The sequence below is a fragment of the Euprymna scolopes genome, chromosome 12, assembly GCF_053919585.1.
Source record: "Euprymna scolopes isolate OS-2025 chromosome 12, ASM5391958v1, whole genome shotgun sequence".
NCBI lineage: Eukaryota > Metazoa > Mollusca > Cephalopoda > Sepiida > Sepiolidae > Euprymna > Euprymna scolopes.
In genome coordinates, this window is record NC_136493.1 from 127923339 (window position 1) to 127951280 (window position 27942).

The window sequence follows — 27942 nt, forward strand, 5'->3', positions numbered from 1 at the left end:
AATAATTTTATCAAGAATTCTTCATACGTCTTGGTTTCGGTTTCGATTTTAGCTGATGGCACATTAGTAATCTATTTTTTTTTTAAATAAATAATTTTATCAAGTATTCTTTATAAGTTTTGGTTTCGGTTTCGATTATATCAGAGGGAACTAAAGTTATATATGTATATATATAACTTTATATAACTATATATACTATAACTATATATATAGTAACAGTATTTCTGTTAATGATGACGATATATATATATATATTATAAAAATAAATAAAAAAATAATAAAAAAATAAAATAATAAAATAATAATATATATACACGTAATCATGTAATATGTGCCTTTATTTCATTTTAAAATCGATGAGTTAAGGGCGAAATTAATTTAATTAAATCATATAATTATTACATGAATGATATTGCGCTACGAAACAGCTGTTGTAAAAATTGTACATTTACGTATTAAAAAAATAAACTGTAAGAATGGCAAAATCTTGAAATTTGGAATATAGTAATTTTTCATTTATTTGTTATAGGCTCTATAGTTATGTCGAACTTGAAAATTAAAATTTTTGGTATAAATAAAAGATGAAATATAATGTATTAAACATATTTCCTCATGTATTAGGTCGGTGCAAAAATAATATCGTTTTTATCACCCCCCATATATATATATATATATATATATATATATATATATATATATATATATATATATATATATATATATACGTCAAAAACATTATTTTTGCACCAACCTAATATATTTATATATATATATATATATGTTATCATTATCATTATTGTAGTTATTGTTATTGTTCTTATATTGTTTTTATTATTGAAATTATTGTTATTATTATTATTATTATTATTATTATTGTTATTATTATTGGTATTATTATTATTATTGTTATTATTCTTGCTGTTGTTATTATTATTATTATTATTTTCATTATTGTTATTATTATTATTATTGTTGTTATTATTATTATTATTATTATTGTTATTATTTTTATTGTTGTTGTTATTACTATTCTGTAATCGAGAGTAGTAAAAAAGAAAAAATATGGCGGCATTTCATCATTTTCATGTCCGTTTGAGCGCGTGGAAAACTGTTACTCTTGATGCTGTATTTTTCTTCTTTTTTCTTCTAACTAAAAAAGACAAAAACAAACTTACCCCCACATTCAATAACATTATCGCGTAACGCCTGTGTTTCATTACTTCCTCACGATTCATAAATCTCTTGGTCAATGTTTTTCATCCTCATAAAAATATTCCACGTTCGTAAACGCTGTTAGTTTGTATGCACTAAAATTCACTTGTTCATGAAGACTAGCTAACTTACCCACCCTACTATTGTACACGTGTTGTATTTCTCTGATGGCCGAATAGTCAAATGCGTTTTACGTCTATTTAATTTAAAAAAAAAACAGAATCTTTGTCATTTCTCGGTTTATACATTCGCTGGTGATAATAAAAACACGCACACAGCTGGTTATAAAAATATATTGTTTATTTTGTAAATATAAGCCTTTTCTGTTTTCGATTCACAGATTGGCAAGTGTAAGGGCGTGTGTGACGGGGTTGGTGGTGGTGGAGAAGAATGTGTAGCTCGCATCCTTTCATGTCGCTGTCTCGACCCCGTCTCTCGAATTCCTTTCTGTAGCTCTCTGTAGCTCTTTTTATTTGGCCCAGATGACGTCAACATTCTACCTGTATTGTTTCAAAAATGTAGGTCAAATTCGTTGATCGGAGATTTTGCGTCATAGAATTTGGTCCTCCTTCGATGTAATCTCCCGGGTCTTGCATAGAGACTTTTATTTGCCGTCACTCACCCGGGGATCAGGATTATTGAACACACGAGTATTCCTCTAAAAACGATAAACAAAGAAATAACAGAAACTACTGACCTTGGAGATATAAAGTGTCATTCTTTGTACTTGCATGACATTCCTTCTTTCTTTTACTTAATTCCGACGCTTGTACATTCGATTGAATCTTGACGACAGCCTGTAAAGAGACCAAACATAAGGGTAGAAAAATAAAACGAAATTTCATCATAATTGGCATTGTTATTTTCGGCCTATCGTCCCAAGCCATGAGCACATTTCTATTGCTACTACTATGAGATATTCACCAATTTTTCAGGTTTATCATTTATGTGTATGCGTATACTTGTGAAAAATATTATTACTGTTTTTGATCGTTCTTTTTTCTTTTCATCTTAATAAAAAAGTCCTCTTTTCTTTCTATAATGTTACGTCATATCTCCAGTGTATCTTTACTTCGGTCCTCACGATTACAGCCATTTTATTATTTATGTACAGGAATATTTTTTCGCAATGTTGATTGTTTATGTACGTGAAGGTTTTTACATAATTTTATCGTGTATATACTTTTACAAGTACAAACATTATTAATAAATTAATAAGTAAATGTATTAAATAAATTTATACCAGGATTGTGAGTTATGTTAGACAAAACGGTGAACAAAAATTAATGATGGATTTATTATCTTAAACGTTGATATCAAATCAACAAGAATATATATGTTGATCGGATTGAAGAAAGAAGGAATCTAACCACGTCGCTCCAACTTTATCCTTTTAAAGTACAAAAAAAAAAATATTAAAAGTTACAAAAATCGAAATTTCTTGGAATAAAAAAATACTATAATAGGTTTTATAATGAAACGTAACTAAAACATACTATAAATTCCCCCCACTCTTTATCTGTGCCTAAACCTAAACATAGATTCCATGATCAAAGCTTCTTTCTTAGAACTGCACGCCTGTGAAATTGTCTTCCGTTTGCCTGCTTTCCAGCCGTCTATAATATGATTATCTTCAAGTCCAACGTGAACAAGTTTCTGATGTGCCGTTCCACTTAAGTTAACAAATTTACCGAACTTCCATTACTATCGATTACTATATTGTCCTTTTGACTATTGTACACTCTTTAACCCTTATCCTTGAGTGGCCTATCGGCCTTGATAAGTGGTGACGCGTATGTTAAAAAAACGTTTATATTTAAACAACAATGTAATAACTTTTAATAAACAATTTTATATTTTGAAGCGAGTGTTTAGTTATTCTACGATTATCACTAATTTTAATACACAAATAAACTTATACCGAATGTCTTTTCATCAATGTTTGTTTCTTAAAGAAGTTTTTCCTATACATAGTAATAACATAAAATATATATTGAAATATATATCAGTTGTAGACTTCAGTTATGCTCGAAAATAATGTTTTCTTGTTATAATTAACTAAAGTCAACCACCTGTCATCAATATCTTACGTATTTCTCATATCCCCTCCTCGATGTGTGTTAACGGAACCGCTCTCTAATATTTATTAATGACCCTAAGCAGATAGGAAAACAGTCACGTTTTTGTCTCAGTGTAGTTAGTTAATTTACAAATAAGCGTCTCTAGATACCACTAACACGCATGTAAATTAGATGGAAACATTATCTTTATTTCTGTATATTTTAGTGTTCACGTAAATTTTAAAAATAATTTCAAATTGAGGAGGCAAAAAGAAAGTCCACAGCAACAAATTCGCTTAAAACCAGCTTAAATTATCGCCACTAAATCAGTTTAAAATATCCACCAACAGACAACAAAGCATCTCTAATCGTAATTGTTGTTACAGGTTATACAACGTAGCATTTAGTCCATATGCCACGACTTTCTCTTAGTGATCATCAGGAGCTCATTAATCTCCACTTTTCTGGTTTATCCAATCGAGAAATCGGCCGCAGATTGAAATGTGACGAGAAAACGGTACGAAAGACTGTGCAAAAGCACCAAAACACCGGCAGTGTTCGTGAATCCCCTAAATCTGGTCATACTAGAGTTGCTTCTAACAGGGAAGACAATGCTATCAAGATCCACAATCTAAGAAACAGATGTGAAACGGCTCCCTAAATCCAACAACAGTGCAATCTTGTTAAAAAGTGCTCTCTTTCTACTTTTAAGAACAGAATAAAGGAATTTAATTTGCGAGGATATGTTGCAAGACGCAAGCCAATGATTTCTGTAAAGAACAGAAAGCACCCTCTGAATTTCGTCAGATGCAATGAAGATCATGACTCTTCATATTGGTCAAAAGTGCTTTTTAGCGACGAAAGCAATTTCAATAGGTTAGGCAATGATGGTAGGCAGTAAGTCTGTCGAAGGAAAGACGAAGAATTTAATCCTAGCTGCTCAGTTTCAACATAGCAAGGTGATGGATGTTCAGTTTTTCTGTAGGGCATTATTAGTTCCAATGGCCCAGCACCTATATTTCGCTTGCAAGGTCGAATTAATTCGACCAAGTACATAAATATGTTGACTGAGCATCTTCTACCCTATTTGGTCGGAATTTGGATTATGATCCCATCTCCATGCAGGATAATGCTCCCATTCACACAGCTGGCAATGTCAAGAGGTCCCTTGAAGAGCATGATATTCCGTGTTTGGATTGATCTGCACAATCTTCAGACCTCACTCCTATCGAAAACGTATGGCATTACATCAAGCAACAGCTACGCAATAATAAAATTTTTAAGAACTTTGGACAAAAATTAAAGAAAAGTGGGATGCCCTTTCCCCGGAATATTGTTGCAGCTAATTCAAGGAATCCCCAAAAGATTACAGGCTGTCAAAGTGAAGAAGGGCTATGCTACTAAATATTAACTAGTCCATTGTGTTCATGTTGTATTTGTGTTGCATTAATGTCCTAAAGTTACATTTAAATAATATTTTTCCACTGTGCGGACTTTCTTTTTGCCTCCACAATTTGAAGTTATTCTTTAAATATACGTGAACACTAGAATATTTCAATTAAAAGTCAAATATAAACAGGTAAAATTATAGAAGAATAAAAGGCCAACGAAATGAGGTATAGTTTGTTTAAACAGTTACATTAAATTTAGTTTAAATTTGCAGTTTTTGAAAACTTACAAGTGCGGACTTTCTTTTTGACACCTCTCTCTCTCTCTCTTTCTCTCTCTCTCTCTCTCTATATATATATATATATATATATATATATATGTGTGTGTGTGTGTGTGTGTGTGTGTGTTTGTGTTTGTGATGAATCAATGACAAAAGTCTATAATTTGCAGTTTCTCTTTCAATTTTCGGATTTTTTTTAACCATGTCCAAACGCATTTTATTTCCTTTTGGTGGATTGATTGTTGCTATTTCTTCTGATGGGTTAAGGGCAAAATAGATTCACTGATTGATATAATAATCAAATGGTTGATTTTGTGCTACGAAACAGATACTGTTAAGAATGGTAAGTGTCAATGAATTAAATGTAAGGTTATAAGATGGTCAACATCATGAAATTTGGAATCTACACTTTTGTCATTCATTCATTATATGCTCTGTAATTACATTGAGCTTCTTAAATAAGGATTGGTATATATAAAAGGGAAATATAAGTGAATAAAGAATATTTCCACAGAAATATAAATATATGCTATCGTCTTTTATTTATTCAACTGAAACATGTACTTAATGTGTAGACTAATTATGTGCTCTCTTAAATTAATCAATATAATACATTCTCTAATCAAAATAAAAAGTAAAATAAGAACATCACTGGCTAATCAGACATTTTTAAATACGCGCATGCGCAATAATTTACGTCCCTTTTTAAAAATGTTATTTAATTAATTGGAATTCTTATTGATATAAGTAATTTGTATTATTTATCTATTTATTTATTGCAGACTATCATCGTCATCTTCTAGTTTTGTTTCCTGACGTTTCTGCCAGCCTCTTCCTCTGGCCTTCATCAGCTGGTTAACTACGACGGGATAAGATCGTCGAATCTCCTAACTACATTTTTAGCAATTACTGCTTTCCATAGTTGGTGTCGTCTCACGATAATCTCTTTTGTTTAAAATAAAATAAGCTAAATTACACTCTGGGTGGAATATTTGCATTTATTTTCGAATTGTTGTCTAAGCTTTTTATGCCATAGGACGACTGAAGAAAGAATATTATGAATCGTGCCATTTGTCTAAGTATTTGATCGTTTTTTTAATAAAATTAGATTCACACAGTATGTTGCGTTAATTCATGAACGTAGTCTTTCAAGGTTTACGTTAAAACCCCAAAACAATTTGCAACACTAAAATATAAAATTATGATAGCTCTACGAACCCTGGTGTTGTTCACGACATCTTTAATATCTCTTCTGCACAGTTGTCCCAACTTGAACTAAATATTCTTTCTCATGGTTTGAACTTCCGCATTTCGTCCACTTCCCCTAAACGAGAAGAGATTTATTTGGAATTTGACGTCGTATTTTCCCAGATATACAAACTTTCCCGGCTGTGAGGTTAGCGACCTTAAACCGAAATTAAACGACATCGAACATTATATGCCAGAACGCTTGTATAGTTTTGTGATTCAAACTGGTGTAGTGAACACTTTCGCACGGTTTAAAAAATTTGCCAAAACAAATCATCAGCTATCACAAAACCTGACAAATAATCTTTCAAATAATTTTCAAGCTTTTTTCTTTCGTTTGACACTTTTGTTGATAGTACACACATGAGACATTTTTCGTATAGGAACTTTTATTAATATTACACATATGAAACTCTAGCCCCCTTCGAAGTAATCTCCTTCAGCTGTAATACACTTGTTGTATCGCTTGAACAACCTCTCGAAGGCTTGTTCTGTGAGCACGTCAGTGACCTTCGTCACAGTCTCTTTAATTTCCTCAATTGTATCATAACGACAGCCTCAAAGGTTTTCCTTGAGTTTAGGAAATAATCAAAAGCTACAGGAAGCAAGGTCTGGATTATAGGGAGGGTGAGGAACTGTCTTGATGCCATCTTGGTGAAATAGTTTGTGACAAGGATGAAATTGTGGACTGGTGCATTGTCTTGGTGAAAATGCCACTGACCCGTGTTGTTAAAAAGAGTAATCATTAGTTTCTGAGTAGATTTTCTCTGCCTGACTTTCTTATATCTGACAGAGCCAGCATGCTTCAACTGGGAACTCTATCTCTTGGTCTTTGGATCACAGTTGTAGATTAAGCTTCATCGTAAGACACTAAGATCTGAATTGGTCAGCTCGACTATCTTCCTGCTGTCATGACAATGTCTTTCTTTCTGATATTCTTTGAACACCCTTGAGACAAACTTTTCTCAAATTATCCGCACCTTCAGTTCCTCACGAATAGACACACGACAGTCCTTATCCATGAAATTTTTTATTTGTCCAATCAACTCTGGTGTTGTGACTTCCTTACTTCTCTCATCAGTCATCAAGGCCTCCCTGCCTTCATTGAATCTCTTATGCCACTCCAAAACTGAGGTTCGATTTATAAAATACGGGCAAAAAGCAATCTGAAGCATTCCATACGTTTCTGTAATTTAAAACAGAATTTTATTTCGTATCGTTCTTCTAAAGTGTCTTTACGTCCAGATTGCATTTTTGAAATTCACCAGCTGCGAAAATCAGGCTGTTCATTTGTATTGAAATCATAAAAATTTGGTCAGTCATCTCATAAGATGTATAGCACTGACATAGTGAATTTTCAAGAGCCCACGACAATTTTGAATGCATGTACGGAAAAGTCTAGAAACTTATTTAAGTCACTTCGTACTTGATCATCAAGATTATGTTAATAAAATGATAACCAGTGTTGATGACAACTCTTAATTTGCCCGGTTACGTCCCGTAGATACACATGATTTTACAAAATCTATTGAAGTCAAGTTCCAGGAACGCTTGTTCAAATGAGTAAAAAGTGGGACCATTCCTGCTACTATTTCAAAATTGATCAGACTTTCTGGTTCTATTTGTCACCGTCTCTATCTTTTACCTCTAACCCAAAAGGATGGTGTACCATTAAGGCCCATACTATTAATGAATGGGTCTCCCCAACATAAATTAGCCAAATGGATTTCAACAATTTTCGAACATATTTTACAACATTATGGTTCATTTTGCATTAAATACGCATTTCCTTTGCTAACTTTATGCAGAACTGTAATTACTCTGACAAATTTATGTTTTTTAGGTATTTCTAATCTATATACTTGTGTTCCACTTTTGGAGACTATTAATGTATTTCCTGACGCTTTATACCGCAGTTATGTAGTGACTCCCCGAATTCCTGAAAATAGCTTCATTGAATTTATTAAATTTGCTATTATGTCGGTCGAAATTAGCTTCAATGACGTTACGAATAAACAACTTGGACCAACTTTAGCAAATGTTTTAGGTTTCCATGAGCAGTGGTTTACTATTTAATTCTAAAAAACCTGACCTTCACTTTCGTTAAATTGACGATATTTTTTTTTTGTTCGACAACAAAATGAAAGCGGGCACTTTTTTTCGCCACCCCAGTATCATTCATCCGGCCCTTAAGTTTACGGTTAATAAAGAAGTTAATTCTAGTCTTCCACTTTTGGATATGCTTGTTTCTAAAATTATTTAGAATTTTCCATTTCTGTTTATTGTAAACCTACGTTTTCAAGTCTTTATACTCGCTGTGACATTTTGTCTCCTCCCTACAATAAAAAAAACGAATAATTAATTTAATTAAGACCCTTACAATAAGGACCTTAATAATTTGTTGAAAGCCTTATCTGGATTTTAGGAAAAACTTTATCACTAAGATCCTGTATAACAATGGGTATCGTTGGGATACCGTAAAATCTACTACAAAAATAAAGTTTCCAATTTTAAAAGTACACAAACTTTAGTAGATAGGTGTTCTGTTTACCTTTGTTTACTTTGACTAAGTAACATTAATGATCAATCTGCGAAACAAATTTCATTGGCTGTTCCACAGTTTTATTTTGAGTCTTCGTGTTTTTTTTTCATAATTTAATAAATAAACGTGCCTATGCCTTGCACTTCAGTGTTGACGTGTTCTCCTTTTTGAGCAGGCCAAACTTTCTTTTACATTTGAAAATTTTATAAAATATCTATATTAACTTCTTGAGACCTTCTCTTTGCGAACACAGAGAAAATCTTTTAGGACTTAACATAGTTTCTATCTGGTTATTTCGCTGTTTTTTCTCGCCACTTTTCCCTTGCCATATTTCCATCATATATATATATATATATATATATATATATATATATATATATATATATATATATATATATTATGTTATTAACCTCGGTTTTAGCTCCGTTGAGCGAAGTTCGAAACCGGTTAGCAAGCTTTTAAACTTGTTATTTTAAATTCATGATCAATAAATGAGGACTGTATGTAGCTATTATTACATTTTGTACCCAGATGATCATTACAACCCCCCCATATATATATATATATATATATATATATATAAATAGATATGCATACATACATATATATATATATACATATCTATATATGCATATAAATATATACACATATATATGTATATACATACATACATATATATATATATATATATATATATACGTATGTATGTTGTATAGTGGAGTTTCATATTAAAGATGACGCGGGGGTTCATATTGGGGCCATATAATACACGAATGACGATGATGATGAGAGGGAGAGAGAGGGAAGAAATTTATGCATATTACAGTTTGTGACTTCCTATATATACTGACTGGAGATGTATACAAGTTCTTAACACAGAGGAGGGAGATACATAATCTTGTAAGGGTTACATAATATTCATATTAAGATGTTCATCACATTACCTTTTGAGTGTTAAAAGATGACACATGACAACAGTTACAAAAACGTGAAGACGATTCTTTATTCATTGGACCGGTCGAATGCTGATGACGTCAGAAATGCACTTGTATCTACATGGTTTAACCTTCTACCCTTCGCTTCCAAAGGGTCAGCTGACCACTGACTGCCAACTGACTGACTCTCAACTCTCTCTCTGACTGACTCCCGACTGACTGTCTGATCTGATCTGAAATTCGAACCCATAGAACTATATTGAGAATCGTCCTTTGTCTATGACATCAGAAGTGTGTTTTTCAAACGTGACTAATTTATGTAGCTATGCTTATATTTGTCCAAAACACACTTCTGCAAACAAAGACTACTCTCCTAACCTATTTTTAACCAAACCTAACTAATAGAATTTAATAACTGACTAACATTCTAACATTCCATTAATAACTGACTAACATTCTAACATTCCATTAATAACTGACTAACATTCTAACATTCCATTAATAACTGACTAACATTCTAACATTCCTTGGCTACTAATCCCATTTTCACTTATCTAATGTTCTTATTTACATGGAAAGAGGACAGCCCTTTTTCTGTAACATGTATATCAATCCAGGGTGTCTTAAAAATGTAAACATATGCTCACATTTAATTGTTATCAACTTCGTCTGGACACGCAGTACATACATATACAACCATATATACGCACGCACACACAAACACATATATATATATGCGTATATATATGCATATAAGTATGCCCTCGATATGTATGTATGTACATATATGTTTGTGTAGGTGTGTGTTTGCGAGTGTGTGCATCTGTGTTTGTGCGTTTGTGTGTGATCTAAACGGCTACGTGAAAGCGTTTGCATCGAATGTAATTGCAGCTGGTGCCGTACAGACGCGCCTCGCAGCCGTGTTTCTCATCTTCGATTCTCCACGGATTCAAATGATGTATTAGCACGGATTCACATGATGTATTAGGGTCGGGAAAGCCTTTCTTCGCCCGTAGCATATCCATGTCCGACAAAATGAAACCAAAGCTTTCGCATTACAAGGATACGTATTTGTGATAGGATTTGGCAAATTTACACCGCAAATTATCAATAAAAATTGACCACAGCATATTACTAATTTACGAAAAGAGATTCGTCTAATACGTGTTTATCATCTGGCATATAACATTGATATACACACACAAATATATATATTTATATATGACTACTTTATTTAATCACATAAATGAATACACGAAAATATAATTTTATGCGTAAATTTTCAGTATTTACTTCAACAGTACTCAAGACATAGGTAGAGATAGGTAGTAAGTTATGAAAATATATGCGGCAATATATATATATATATATATATATATATATATATATATATATATATATATATAGGAAGTTATAAAAATATATACGGCAATTAAGTTACACTGAATATTCTCCGTTTCATTTTCAGGCTTGACGAATTCTCACGAAAATGAAACGCGGAATATTCTGTGTAGCTTAATTGCCGCATATATTTGTATAACTTACTATATATACATATATATATATATATATATTTACATAAAAATATATGTGTACATATTTATATATATACACATATAATTATATACACACACATATATACACACACACACACACACACACACACACACACATATATATATATATATATATATATATATATATACAATTATTTCCACAGTAAAAAATTAAAAGGAGGAGAAGGAAAGAGAGAAAACGGCTGTAGAGAGAGAAAGAGAGAGAGAGGGGGGAGGGGGGAGAAAGAGAGATTAAGACAATTCACATAATTTCATTTTATTAATTCTATATAGCCTCGAGTAACACTGTAGTATCAATATGACAAGCATCCTAAATACCAATGATACGAGTGAAAACAGCAAATATTTTCATAGCTTACTATATATATATATATAGTAAGCTATGGCGATTAAGCTACACTGAATATTCCGCGTTTCATCCACTCTAGGACTCTCCAGGCTTATGCGCATAACCTGAAGAGTCCTAGAGTGGATGAAACGCGGAATATTCAGTGTAGCTAAATCGCCATATATATTTTATAACTTACTAACTAGCTCTACCTACGTATTAAGCACTTTTGAAGTAAATACTTAAAGTTTACGCATAAATTTATACTTTCGTATATTAATTTTATGTGAGTAAATTAAGTAGTTATATATATATATATATATATATATATATATATATATATATATATATATATATATATATATATAACGAATAGGGTTTATATGGTTAGGTTGTTCTGAATTGTATACACTTCTATATTTTGTATTATATTTGCATACCTCTATCCTCCTCCCTATAACATAACACTTAACAGATTATAATATCAATATTAAAATACATAAATTTTACTCTAAATAGAACCCTTTCTTCTGAGATAATTTACTTCATTTAAACATGTATCTGTCACTTTTAATCGCCCATATACATCTAGCTTCCTACTCGGCCTTACGTGCTCAACGGTCACCAATTATTTCATCTTGTCCTGATAATCGATCTTATATTTAACATATTGAAAAGCCAGCGCCTTCTTCTACTGTACCTTTCCTTTTGAATTCCTTGAATTTTCCCCTGACTTTTCTCCCATCTCCCCGACCGTGTGCTAGTTAAAACTTATCCCGTTCCTCTCCCCCTCATTCCTGGCATTTATACACCACACATTATTTCTTCCTACTATATTTCTCAATTATCTTCTACGCCAACACCCCCTACTTTCATTAATCTTTAACGCAATTTTCTTTAAAATCTCTCTCTCTCTCTCTCTCTCTCTCTCTCTCTCTCTCTCTCTCTCTCTCTCATATCCTATCATCATTTTGCTTCCTTCCAATGACTTAGCTGGTGTGTTCTTCACTACTTATACTACCTTAAAGTTTTATTTACTACTTGGCCTTCGGGACAAGATCAAAGTGTAGTATCTGTTCCGGCAGATACTGCAAGCTATGACTAGCTATGACTAGCAAAGACCAGATGTGGGGGCAACCCCACATGCCTGACCATTAACCAGCTCCCATTTCCCACCTCTCGGGAGCTGGTCCCCTTTTTCCCTTCCCCCTCCCTTCACTCCTCACATTAAAAATCGGCCTTGTGCCTAATTTGCTCGGTGGGGGAGCAAATAAATACCATCTGTTCCGGCAGATGCTGCAGGCTATGACTAGCAAAGACCAGATGTGGGGGCAACCCCACATGTCTGACCTTTAACCAGCTCCCATTTCCCACCTCTCGGGAGCTGGTCCCCTTTTTCCCTTCCCCCTCCCTTCACTCCTCACATTAAAAATCGGCCTTGTGCCTAATTTGCTCGGTGGGGGAGCAAATAAATACCATCTGTTCCGGCAGATACTGCAAGCTATGACTAGCTAGGAGTAGCTATGACTAGCAAAGACCAGATGTGGGGGCAACCCCACATGCTTGACCTTTAACCAGCTCCCATTTCCCACCTCTCAGGAGCTGGTCCCCTTTTTCCCTTCCCCCTCCCTTCACTCCTCACATTAAAAATCGGCCTTGTGCCTAATTTGCTCGGTGGGGGAGCAAATAAATACCATCTGTTCCGGCAGATACTGCAAGCTATGACTAGCAAAGACCAGATGTGGGGGCAACCCCACATGCCTGACCATTAACCAGCTCCCATTTCCCACCTCTCGGGAGCTTGTCCCCTTTTCCCCTTCCCCCTCCCTTCACTCCTCACATTAAAAATCGGCCTTGTGCCTAATTTGCTCGGTGGGGGAGCAAATAAATACCATCTGTTGCGGCAGATGCTGCACTTAAGATAATTAGTACTAGTCAATGGAGGGGAAACCCTCTATACTGGGACAATTATTATTTTTGGTAACCAGAGTGCCCCCTTTTTGCCTACTTTTAGGGGAGCTGGTTTTTACCTCACATTAAAAACGGCCTTGTGCCTAATTTGCTCAGTGGGGGAGCAAATAAATACCATCTGTTCCGGCAGATACTACACTTAAGATAATTTGTACAAGTCAATGGAGGGGAAACCCTCTATACTGGGACAATTATTATTTTTGGTAACCAGAGTGCCCCCTTTTTGCCTACTTTAAGGGGAGCTGGTTTTTACCTCAAATTAAAACCGGCCTTGTCCCTAATTTGCTCAGTGGGGGAGCAAATAAATACCATCTGTTCCGGCAGATACTGCAAGCTATGACTAGCTATGACTAGCAAAGACCAGATGTGGGGGCAACCCCACATGCCTGACCATTAACCAGCTCCCATTTCCCACCTCTCAGGAGCTGGTCCCCTTTTTCCCTTCCCCCTCCCTTCACTCCTCACATTAAAAATCGGCCTTGTGCCTAATTTGCTCGGTGGGGGAGCAAATAAACACCATCTGTTCCGGCAGATACTGCAAGCTATGACTAGCAAAGACCAGATGTGGGGGCAACCCCACATGCCTGACCATTAACCAGCTCCCATTTCCCACCACTCGGGAGCTGGTCCCCTTTTTCCCTTCCCCCTCCCTTCACTCCTCACATTAAAAATCGGCCTTGTGCCTAATTTGCTCGGTGGGGGAGCAAATAAACACCATCTGTTCCGGCAGATACTGCAAGCTATGACTATCAAAGACCAGATGAGGGGGCAAGCCCACATGCCTGACCTTTAACCAGCTCCCATTTCCCACCTCTCGGGAGCTGGTCCCCTTTTTCCCTTCCCCCTCCCTTCACTCCTCACATTAAAAATCGGCCTTGTGCCTAATTTGCTCGGTGGGGGAGCAAATAAATACCATCTGTTCTTCAGATGCTGCAAGCTATGACTAGCTATGACTAGCAAAGACCAGATGTGGGGGCAACCCCACATGCCTGACCTTTAACCAGCTCCCATTTCCCACCTCTCGGGAGCTTGTCCCCTTTTTCCCTTCCCCCTCCCTTCACTCCTCACATTAAAAATCGGCCTTGTGCCTAATTTGCTCGGTGGGGGAACAAATAAATACCATCTGTTCTTCAGATGCTGCAAGCTATGACTAGCTATGACTAGCTATGACTAGCAAAGACCAGATGAGGGGGCAACCCCACATGCCTGACCTTTAACCAGCTCCCATTTTCCACCTCTCGGGAGCTTGTCCCCTTTTCCCCTTCCCCCTCCCTTCACTCCTCACATTAAAAATCGGCCTTGTGCCTAATTTGCTCGGTGGGGGAGCAAATCAATACCAACTGTTACGGCGATGCTGCAAGCTATGACTAGCTATGACTAGCAAAGACCAGATGAGGGGGCAACCCCACATGCCTGACCATTAACCAGCTCCTATTTCCCACCTCTCGGGAGCTGGTCCCCTTTTTCCCTTCCCCCTCCCTTCACTCCTCACATTAAAAATCGGCCTTGTGCCTAATTTGCTCGGTGGGGGAACAAATAAATACCATCTGTTCTTCAGATGCTGCAAGCTATGACTAGCTATGACTAGCTATGACTAGCAAAGACCAGATGAGGGGGCAATCCCACATGCCTGATCTTTAACCAGCTCCCATTTCCCACCTCTCGGGAGCTTGTCCCCTTTTCCCCTTCCCCTCCCTTCACTCCTCACATTAAAAATCGGCCTTGTGCCTAATTTGCTCGGTGGGGGAGCAAATAAATACCATCTGTTCTTCAGATGCTGCAAGCTATGACTAGCTATGACTAGCTATGACTAGCAAAGACCAGATGAGGGGGCAACCCCACATGCCTGACCTTTAACCAGCTCCCATTTCTCACCTCTCGGGAGCTTGTCCCCTTTTCCTCTTCCCCCTCCCTTCACTCCTCACATTAAAAATCGGCCTTGTGCCTAATTTGCTCGGTGGGGGAGCAAATAAATACCATCTGTTCTTCAGATGCTGCAAGCTATGACTAGCTATGACTAGCAAAGACCAGATGTGGGGGCAACCCCACATGCCTGACCTTTAACCAGCTCCCATTTCCCACCTCTCGGGAGCTGGTCCCCTTTTTCCCTTCCCCCTCCCTTCACTCCTCACATTAAAAATCGGCCTTGTGCCTAATTTGCTCGGTGGGGGAACAAATAAATACCATCTGTTCTTCAGATGCTGCAAGCTATGACTAGCTATGACTAGCTATGACTAGCAAAGACCAGATGAGGGGGCAACCCCACATGCCTGACCTTTAACCAGCTCCCATTTTCCACCTCTCGGGAGCTTGTCCCCTTTTCCCCTTCCCCCTCCCTTCACTCCTCACATTAAAAATCGGCCTTGTGCCTAATTTGCTCGGTGGGGGAGCAAATAAATACCATCTGTTCTTCAGATGCTGCAAGCTATGACTAGCTATGACTAGCAAAGACCAGATGAGGGGGCCACCCCACATGCCTGACCATTAACCAGCTCCCATTTCCCACCTCTCGGGAGCTGGTCCCCTTTTTCCCTTCCCCCTCCCTTCACTCCTCACATTAAAAATCGGCCTTGTGCCTAATTTGCTCGGTGGGGGAACAAATAAATACCATCTGTTCTTCAGATGCTGCAAGCTATGACTAGCTATGACTAGCTATGACTAGCAAAGACCAGATGAGGGGGCAATCCCACATGCCTGATCTTTAACCAGCTCCCATTTCCCACCTCTCGGGAGCTTGTCCCCTTTTCCCCTTCCCCTCCCTTCACTCCTCACATTAAAAATCGGCCTTGTGCCTAATTTGCTCGGTGGGGGAGCAAATAAATACCATCTGTTCTTCAGATGCTGCAAGCTATGACTAGCTATGACTAGCTATGACTAGCAAAGACCAGATGAGGGGGCAACCCCACATGCCTGACCTTTAACCAGCTCCCATTTCTCACCTCTCGGGAGCTTGTCCCCTTTTCCTCTTCCCCCTCCCTTCACTCCTCACATTAAAAATCGGCCTTGTGCCTAATTTGCTCGGTGGGGGAGCAAATAAATACCATCTGTTCTTCAGATGCTGCAAGCTATGACTAGCTATGACTAGCAAAGACCAGATGTGGGGGCAACCCCACATGCCTGACCTTTAACCGGCTCCCATTTCCAACCTCTCGGGAGCTGGTCCCCTTTTCCCCTTCCCCCTCCCTTCACTCCTCACATTAAAAATCGGCCTTGTGCCTAATTTGCTCGGTGGGGGAGCAAATAAATACCATCTGTTCTTCAGATGCTGCACTTCCATTTCTTGTTCTCTTTCGGTGGAGGAGAAATCCTTCACGACTGAGACAATTTTTATTTTTGTACCTTTTCTCCACGTTAAAAAACGACCCTGGTGTCTAACTCTGTCCCGTGGGGAGCCATAGTAAATAGGTACTTATACTACCTTAAAGACACTTTTATCATCTCATATTCCGAGAATTTGTGGTTATAATTCTAACCGTTTCCCTAAACTAGCTAACGTTATATTTGGAACCTGAATTCACTATTTGACTAAATATTGCATCCTATTATTTCACCCTATTCTTTTAGATTACTGCTACCTGTCCTGTGCAAGAGTTTTTTTTGCTGACATATTCCAGTTCTATCTTTCTTGTGAACAAAACACTGAAATACGGTATTACCCTTCAGAACCCTCTCACCAATATCCTAGAACTGTTCAACATTATCGGAAACATTCAATCCAGTCAGATCATTATTGATATGATAATACAATAAATAAAGTTCTAATCTATTTCTTATAATTGCGCTTTTTAATCGGGTAGAGGTTTATCTATCCAGACAGATTAGCCATTTTCTTTGCCCAGGTGTTTGGAAGTGTATGTTGAGCAAAAAAAAAAAAAAAAAAAATCAAAGCGGTCCATTTTTTAACTTTGACCCTTATTAGCAGTTATTGTTTGGGTCTTAAATCAAGTTATTAAGTTGGATCCATGTCCAAGGAACCTATATCTAAAATTTCAAGTGTTTATAACCAAAATTGGCGAAGGAGTTTGGTAGAGTTCTCAAAAGTCAAATCGTTGAACTTTGACCCCCTTAACAGACAAATTTTTGGCCGAAAACGGATTACAAGGATTTTCCCAATACTCAATACCCTGTATATCAAATCTTGAGTCTGTAGACTTAAAATTGACAGAGTTATTGCGTAGGGAAATGTGTACAGACACACAGACATACAGCTACACACACAGCCACGTTCACTTTCATATAATACTAGCATGGGCGCCCGGCGTTGCCTAGGTGTTTGGATGTGTATGTTGATCAAGAAAAAAGTGGTAGTACGAAGGCAGGCTCGAACCCGTATCGCAGACGAGGAAAAGAACGGGGTAAAACCTAACGTTTATGCTGTTACGATCACCGCCAAACCGGAATCGACATTTTTTTAAATTAAGGCTAGACAATCTAAAGGAGAGGATAACTTTAAAAAATATCGCCGAAAAAAGTGACCCCCCCCTGTAGAAAAGTGCCTAGTTGAAGGGAAAGATATTAATGTTTTTAGCCAATTTTTCGATATTTGTCGTATGAAAGATCGAACTTTAAATCGATACTGATCTTGGTAAAATCCGTCGCCTCTATTGAAAGTTTAAGGTAGACAGGCAAACATACATACATACATTTATATATTGGTAACTAAAAATTTTCGACCCAAACTGATGAAAAAGCTTGCCCTATCTCTGAATGCCCTTTATGTAAAATTTCAAATATTTAGACCAGAAATTGTCGCAGTAATTTGGAAGAAACCGCAGAGATAAATATTTTAAAACTATTATGACCCCTTAAAATTTATTGTTTTGAGCTCAAATCAAGTTATTAAGTTAGATCCATGTCCAAGGAACCTATATCTAAAATTTCAAGTGGGTAGAACCAAAATTGTCGGAGGAGTTTGGTAGAGTTCTCAAATGTCAAATCGTTGAACTTTGACCCCTTAATCGCCAAATATCTGGCCAAAAACCGATCACATCGATTTTCCCAAATCTCAGTACCCTGTATATCAAATTTCGAGTCTGTAGACTAAAAATTGACAGAGTTATTGCGTATGAAAATGTACACAGACACACAGATACGTTCATTTTGATATATATATATATATATATATATATATATATATATATATATATATATATATCAAAGACCCTCCCCCTCTTTGGGTTGATCATTTGTAAATATATTTTAATCCGACGCGTATTTAAACAATTAAGCGGAGCCCACTATTTATTTGTTTGTAAACAAATGATGGTTTGAGCACTTTCTATGACGGGCGAACGTGGATTTGATACACACTTGAGGACAAAAACTTACAGCACTGATTCGTAGCCCGATGCTTAGAGCTGCCGACTGTCAATGCGACGGTTGTAGGTCCGATTCACGGCTGGGGAAAGGTGTTTGTCTAGCCGCAATGATGAGTTGTGATACAACGAGACAGCATTGTATATGAATGATATATATAAGCTGCGTCAATCGCTTTATTGCAGATTAGTAAAATATTATTTCACTAAATATATGTTACAAAATATAAAAATTGTATAATTAAATGACTACTTTAAGGTTAGTTATTTCCAAAAATTGTTTCAAATTCATGCGATATTCGCAAAGTTTTGACATTTTATTCTTTATCAAGGAATTTCCACCGTCCATCTCTTTATTACAGATCAGGGCAAAAATACAATGTCTAATGATGAAAACTTTACTTTTTAATAAATTTTTCTGTTAAAGAATAATAAACAAAAACACATCCTAGGTGTTAAGCTCCAAATAAATTAATTATTAATCACCATATCCACCATTTTTTAAAATAACTTTAAACAACCTTTTGTCCACCGAAGAAGTCAATTGTTTGATCTGAAGAGTTATGGTTCTGGCAACATCAACTACTTCCCTCCCCAGGGCATCCTTTGAAGTAAATTGCTCTCCTCTCTCATAAACACCTCTTTTCAATATTGACCAGAGATGTTCAATGAGGTTAAGATCCGGAGAACACGGTTGCCAGTTCATGAGGGTTTCTCCAAAGAAGCCCATAGATTCAAGGAAGGCTGCAGTTGCCCTAAAAGCGACGTGACAATGTTAAGTCATCTAGCCATGGTGACAAATGTTTATCTGAAAAGGCCATGTACGTATTGCTGGTAACCAACTTATCCCCAACCATTCCTGCCCAAAAGATGATGCCTCCACCCCCTTGTTGGCGATGAACTCTATAAGGGGTTGGAGTTCCGTTCGAGTTCCAAATTTTGGTCCATTCATCCGGACCGTCAAGAGTAGCACGGGTCTCATCTGTAAATAGGACACGTTGGGAATCCATTTTCATGTAATTCTGTGCCCAAGCCATTCGTTTTTCCCTATTTTGTTTGCTCAATGGAGGACTTGGAATAGTTTTGATGTGCCTTGTTATCTGATTCAACACATTACATCGGGCCTGTCTGGATCTTGGAACGATTCCAACTCTTGCAAAAATGGAAACACAGGTGCTGTTTGAGTTTCGTTTGACTTCCCTCCGAATTTTCCGAATATCACGATGTGAAAGGTTTCTCCTGCTGCCCTTATCTTATTTGGATTTGGTGTTGGGGTTGTTCACGAATGAATCCAAAGTTCTTGGATCATTTTCCAGTTCCATAGCTTAATCTTTGATGCACAATCCTTCTGTGAGTCCATCAACAATCATTTCCTTTTCCATAACCGTTAATCGCCCGTTTTTGGCATTTTAAAAGACCTGCAATTAAGCGATTGACATTATAAATTACTTGATAATAAAAAAATTGTCATACCTTCGTGAATATGGCATGGATTTGAATAAAATTTTGGGAAATAATTAACCTTGAACAGTCATTTGATGATATAATTTTCATTCTTTTGTGGGGTATATTTAGTGAAATACTGATATTTTACTAATCTGCAATAAATCGATTGACGCATTTTATATATCTGTATCTATATCTATCCATCTATCCATCTATCTATGTATCTATCTATCTATCTATCAATCAATCTATATGTTATCTGCTTATGTAGATTAGTTTCCGCAATTTAGTTTGTTTTTATTTTTTAGATATTACTTTTTTAATTAATGTTTTGGTTTGCATGACGTTTGACCTTTCTTTTATTTAAAAATATACTATTAAGCCGGTGTTCTAACTTTTAGTATATTATTATTTCTGGTATTTTAGTGTAGACAACATTGTTTGTCTTTCAATCTTATCAGCTTTGCTTTCTAATATTCATTCCAGTTTATGTCGCTACTGTTTGTCCCTCTGTTCTTAGTGAAGTCTTTAGCAAAAATGAATGTTATTTAGGTTTTATATTCATTCAGGTCCAGCTTATTGTGTACACATATTGTGTTTACTGTTTCGTCTCCTCGTCCAAACAGACTATAATTGCTGAATTATATATATATACTAGCCTGGGTGCCCGGCATCGCCCGGTGGTTTGGATGTGTGTTGAGCAAAAAAAAAAAAAAGAAAGAAAGAAGTGGTTGTAGGCAGGCAGGCTCGAACCCGTACCGCGAAAGAAGAAAAGAATATGAAAAAAATGTGACGTCATTGCTGTTTCGCCCATCCTCAAACCGGAAGTGATGTAGGTTTAAATTAAGGCTAGTCAATCGAAAAGAGAGGATGGATTTCGAAAACATCGGCGAAAAAGCGCCCAGTTGAGGGTGAAGTGATTAATGTTTTAACCAATTTTTCCGTATTTGTCGTCCGAAGGGTCGGCTTCACAGCAGTACCGATCTCATGAAAATCCGCCGCCTGTCGATAGTTTTAGGCAGACAAAAATGCACAGATATATACATAAATTTTAACAAACACGTGAGAGTTATATTATAGATTATATTGGACGAAATATATAGTAATGATTAAAAAAAAAAATTAAAGAGAATCGAAACCAAACCCTTCAGCTTACGAATTATTTGTGCCTCTGTCGCCAATGACTGGGTCATGAAGACATATTTACTAAAAATTAAAACATGAACCAATAACTACTACGTTATGTGTTCGTAATAGCGGCGTTCGACCTTTACTGGCAAATTTCATTTTTTTTTTATTTTCACACTTTTGCACCGATGTTTCCGGGCTAAAACCCAAATATAAAATTTCGCATGGATTCAAATACCTTACATATGAAGTTTTATGTCTGTAGACCAAAACCTCTATGAGGAATTTGAAAGGCAAAATTTTTTAAACAAAAACATATACATATACATAAATATAATATAAACTTTTTACGCAAATATTATGCAAGTATAAATCATGTAAAACATCTGAATTAATATAATTACATGTAATAGTTAACTAGAGATCATCACCCCATAAGAAAACAGAAAAAACTAATCGGGAATTAATTATAATGAATGTTTAAAAGAATATGCAAATTAGCTAGATCTTCTGCTAGTGAATGCAATTCTACGCCCCATACATAACAGAATTGTATTTTCTTTTTAAATAAACGGAGAGAGGGATTTTAATATGAATATCAATACATACGCTTGAAAAACGAATTTATAGGAGTACATATATATATATATATACATCTTGAATATAATGTAGTTTTTAAATAATTTTCTTATGTTGATGGGGATGTTGAGGTCTTGGTTTTGAAAATCCTCTTTCTGAGTACACCAAAATAGATAATGTACTCACCAGAGAGAAAACTACAAAATTATTTGAATGATTGAACTGTTGAAAGGGATATTTCGAAATTGACAGATGAGTTAGAAAAATGGTTGCTCAATGGTATAACGTTTTCATTTTTCACTAAATTCTATCAGAAAGCCATGCAGCAAAAGTGTAATAGTAACCTGTAATGTCTCTGGCGTGTAGCGGCACAACTGTACACATATCTACATAGACTTGCTCAAAATATTATTTCTACACACATAAACACAAATATAAGTGTATGTGTGTGTGTGTATCTCCCTTTTTTGGTTGTTTTTCAAACTGATGTTTGTTCAAATTTGGGATCGAGTATCCTGTCGGGTGCCAAACATTCATACGCTAACTCAGATATTCCAACCGAGAGATCTTTTTTAAGTTTCGTATCGTCCCTTTAAGTGCAATTGTCTAAATCTCTTTCGCACTTGGTTCATCGGGTATATTTTCCTGGTAGGTTTTGAAATCATTTCTGAGTCCAGATGCTTTATAATTACTGGAATGAGTATGTGTGTTTGTGCACACACTTCGTAAAATATGACGGTAATTTTTATTTATATATTTTATTTCTGAAGACTTCAATAACATGACAATTGACATTTTATTATAGAGTGGAAAATTTGTTTCCGGATTCATTTATCGGTAAATTTGTTATTTTGGTTTTTGCTTATAACTTCAGATAGTTTGTTAAACTAGAAAAAAAGATACGCGTTTTACTCGTAAACTTTTGTGTGACAGGATTGAAGCATACACCCCCGCATGAGGGTGGATTCGATGTGAATCGTTTTTGTTACATCGCCCTCTATTTCTCTATCTATCTATCTATCTATCTATCTATCTATCTATCTATCTATTTCTCTCTCCCTCTCCCTCCCCCTCTCTGTCTGTCTGTCTCTCTCTCCCTATATATATATATATATATATTAATTAATAATAAAATTACTAATCTAGCACAAAATTAAAATGAGAAAAAGTACTCCAAGCACACAGATATTAAAACAAAAGTCACGTATTCACACGACACGTTCACAAAAGGGTGGGCCTCCTTTCTTTCAAACAAAACAATGGAAGAAGAAGTAAATGTTAGCTGAACAATTATTTGAGACAGACGCTACTATTGAAACACTAACTTCTGAGCGGAAGCAACCAATCTGATGTATTAGTAAGCTAAACTAAACACACACACACACACACACACACACACATATATATATATATATATATATAGAGAGAGAGAGAGAGAGAGAGAGTGAGAGAGTGCGGCCTTTTTATATCCTATAATATATATCTATAATATAAAGCTGAATGTGTGTGTGTGTGTTTGTGTGTGTGTGTGTGTCTGGTCACGAATAGGCTCCTATATGGTTGACTATTTAAAAAAAACTGATTACATATAATGATAGAAGATGTATCGAGACACAGGAATGGGTATGCTGGATCTGGCAGAACGGTGGTTCATTAAAATTGTGGGGTCTGCGTTCACGCCTGGTCCACAAAGTATGGAAATAAAAAATTTAAAAATAAAAAAAAAAACGTTTACAAGTGTTTTTGGTGTAGATGTACATAATAATACTTTGATAAGTATGTTTTAACTTAAATAGGGATGGTATAATAAAATTGTGGGGTCTGCGTTCGCGCCTGGCCTCCATAGGATGGAAATAGGCACAAACATTAATAAAGACTTTTCATATCTATCTGCGTAAGTATAGTTTGATAATTATATTTCAGTTTGAAGAAATATGGTATTATAAAATTATGGGGTGGTCGTTCGCACCTGACCTCCATAGAATGGAAATATGTCACAAAGTTAAACAAGTTTTTTTTTTATATAGACCCACTGAATATTGTGGTAAGTGTTTCAGTGTGAACAGGTATGGTATAATAAATTATGGGGTTTATCTATTTTATTTTTACTTTCATCATATTTTCCTTTGGTTTTGATACCCCCAAATTCAACCCGAATTTACAACCCTTCTTTTCATTACCTATCATACTTTCATAAATCAGAGTCCATTTCATGTAGGCTGTTTTTGAACCCAGTCAACGACAGGTATTTTTGCTAGTATATATATATATGTACATTTTCTTTAACTAATTCATAAATATTTATTTTTTTCAGATGTTTTATAAAACCTTGAGATTAACAAATGAACAGAGAGTAAAAGCAATTCAATTATCAAAACAATAAAATTGGTGCTAAAACTTCAAGATTTTTATTAGCATTTCAATGGTACAAAGCCGAAATTTCACAAACTTGTTTAGAAATTTGGATCCAAGTGTAAGTGATGCTAAAAGAGCGGAAAGGCCAATTGTTGCAACACGTTTAGAAAATTCCACACGTTCTTCTTACAAATCAAGTAGGCTATAGACTGTATAGTTACTAAAGAAATGAGATCTTACATTCCACGTGTGCTTCAAAGTTTGCATGATGGCGATCAAGATAGACGATTGCAAATTTGTGAAATCTTTATGAATAAAGTTACTGATTGTATTTTTCAGTCATCCCTCTGATTCCAATCTTTCCCTATTTTCTTAAAAAAAAATTTCGGTACTGTTCCTGTCGCTCCTGCTATTAGTGGTTTTATCGATTCCATCTTCATCTTCATCTTAATCTTCCCTTTGAACTTTCTGGCCAGTTACATCTATTTGCTCCGCTTCTCTATCTTCTTAATCTTCACTCACTGGAACGGCAAAATCTACAATCCGGCAGCAGTTTTCATTTTTATTAACTATTGTGACATCCGCTCTTCTTTGCTTGGATGGGTTTATCCATTTATATATCCATATGCCATAGGATTTTGTGCTTCCGTATTGCTTTCAGTACTGCTTCCGGTTTGTGCTTGTATCATTTGTCTGTGTGTTTAAGATGCAATTGTCTGCATAATTCCCAGTGTACTACCTTCCCGACTTGATCTATTTTATATTCTTCTTCTTCTTCTTCTTCTTCTTCTTCTTCTTCTTCTTCTTCTTCTTCTTATTATTATTATTATTATTATTATTATTATTTTATACACATTTCAGTGAGCGTGATGTGTGTGTGTAATAAAAATAATAAAACTACAAACGTCTTGATCAATTGTGATGATATGCTGGAATAAAAAAAGGCCAAAAAAACATGAAACCATTTCGACGCACCAGAATAAAGAAAAGAGAAAATGAAATCATCTTTTGATCTCGTTATTTTTATTATTTTGTTTGAAAAAAAAAAAAAAAAAGAGAAAAACAAAAACGAACACAAAAACAAAATAAAACTTTGCTATTAACGACGGGGAAAATGGCTGAACTTTGCTATTAAATGGAGACAAATTTCCTATAAAAGAGCAGAAAAAAAATGAATAAATAAAAATAAAAATAACAAAATGAAAACGCCCGTCGCCATTGTTCTGTAATGTGTTAATTTTGTTTGCTTTCGTTTGTAGCGGCAGAAATCCTCAATTAGTACAATATTGATACTGACTTCGAGCTGCCGTAAAAAATAAATGCAAAACAAAAAGAAAAAACACTTATATAAAAACCATAAAATTGTTACATAATCAAGTTCTAAATTATATATCCTTATTTTATTTTCCTCTCCAAGAGTTTAAAAACTAGTTCAAGCGTTCAGTTGAAAAACCAGTACATTAGGATTAGCGCATCCTGTCCACAAAACAGGCATGAGCAGCCCCATTAAATTCCCTGGTGGGTGCTTCTGAGGCGATTAGCGAAAAATTAAACCCTTTTTGAAAAGAAGGCAACACCTGGTAGGGTGGACCTACTGAGACCATACTTCAACTTGACAGAAACAAAGTTACAAACAAAGACGGATTTGCGTGGTCTGTGTGCTTTCGTAATACACATCGAGGTCTCAAACTCGACAATCAGTCGACAGAAACTGGGCCATTTCGATGGCCCTTTTTTGGTGTCGGATTGATGCAAAGTGTTCTGTGTAGCCCTAGGAGGTCTATTCTCCCAGGTTTCCGGAAGAACAAGTTTATCACTTGTTGTCTGAGGTTCCCTCACTTGTTGTCTGAGGTGCCCTCATCGGGGAATGCCGACGGGGCTACTCATGCCTATTTTTGAGAGGTACATATCGAACTAATTTGGCCGAACGTATTCCAACTTGTACGAATAGAAATAAGTTGACCAAGTTGCATACTCTTATCATTATAAGTAAAATAATAACGAAAAAAAAATAACACAAAAATGTTTGATAAGCAAGTTTAAAATTGCTTACCTTTATTTCATTCACATCTTCACAATGGCAGGTATTAAATTGAAAAGCCAGTGCACTTGGGCCACAAAAATGCACGAGCAGCAACGTATTACCTGATAGGGACGCTTCAAGCAGTTAGCGATAAACAAAAGCATTCTAAAAGGCGAAGCTAGGTCCTGGGAAGGTGGACCCCACCCCTGAGGTTGAACCGGACCATACCTAAGCCAAAAGTCACTCTCGGACTGATTGTTGAGGAGGTATCCCAAGTAGTGGGAATATGTAATAGCAACTTGCATACACTTATTTATATAAGTAAAAATAACTATTTAGACCAGAAACTTACGATTTTATTTCAAATATACTTGACATAGATATAAAGATTCAACGTGGAGTGTCATAGATTTTATGAAGTTAACCATTGTTAACAAAAACATGAGGCAAACAAAGTTTATCAATATATTCGTCCACCTATCATAATGCCTTATAAAATAATTTAGAAATTCACACACACACATATATATAAATGAGGGAGTTAAAGGAAATACTGATGACCTTCTTAAAACAACAAAGAGAAAACAGAAAATGTCATTTTTCACATACTAGACAAAAACAAAGGACTATTTTTTCGAACCTACATTAAAATGAATACAGTAAATAAACACCGAAGTCACTTTTTACTGTATGTAATACGGTGTGGAATTAATTATAGTCATTCTTTGTTTAGCGATGCCATCACTGACCGTGGATCTACATAAATCTAAGGGCTTTTATAGCACAACCTTCAACCAGAAATTTTGTTATTAGCCCCTAAAATCAACCAGAAATTAGACCATTCCTGGAATGATCTTGTCCCTGTGGAATGCTGAGTTATAATGCTGCCCCTGTGCTGTTCTAGGATGTGTCCCTTCCTAAGTTTTGCCTTCTCGTTTTGAGAAGAGGCTGGTTTATTGCTAATTGCCTAATGTCAATTTTCAGTTTGCGGACGCGAGATTGGACTTAAGGAGTATTTTCAGCCAGAAATTTTTCTGTCAAAGGTTCAAAGTTCAACGATTTGACTTCTGAAAACTCTACCGAACTCCCCCGCCAATTTATGGTCTAAATACTTCAAATTTTAGATGTAGATTACTTGGACATGGATCAAAGTTCTGAATTTGATTTGAGCCGAAAACAATAACTGTTAAGAGGTAAAAATTGGGGTAAAACTTAAACAAAATTGCATTCTGCGGTCCCTACAAATTACTCAGCCAAGTTTTAGTCTAAACATTTAACATTTTACGTAAAGTGTATTCAGACATAGGGCAAGCTTTTTAACCGGTTTTTGGCCGAAGATTTGGCTGTCAAGGGGTCAAAGTAAAAAAGATTTGACCGTTGCGGTCTCTAGCAAACTATTCAGGCAATTTTGGGTCTAAATATTTGAAATTTTACATAAAGGGGTTTTAAACATGCAGCAAATTTTTAATCAGTTTTTTGGTCGAAAATGTCGCTGGCAAGAGTTCAAAGTTGAAAGAGTTGACCTTTTCAGACTCTACCAAACTCATCCGCCAG

The 27942-nt window shown here is 35.8% G+C and overlaps 1 protein-coding gene across 1 annotated transcript in view; it reads right to left on the minus strand.

Annotated features, from left to right (window-relative positions):
- Window positions 1-27942, minus strand: part of LOC145291477 (parathyroid hormone/parathyroid hormone-related peptide receptor-like) — a 1157133-nt gene that overhangs the window by 316047 nt on the left and 813144 nt on the right. The window contains exon 5 of the mRNA XM_080137359.1: window positions 1910-2009. Coding sequence (XP_079993485.1) covers window positions 1910-2009 — 100 coding nt within the window. The remainder of the gene's footprint in view (window positions 1-1909; window positions 2010-27942) is intronic.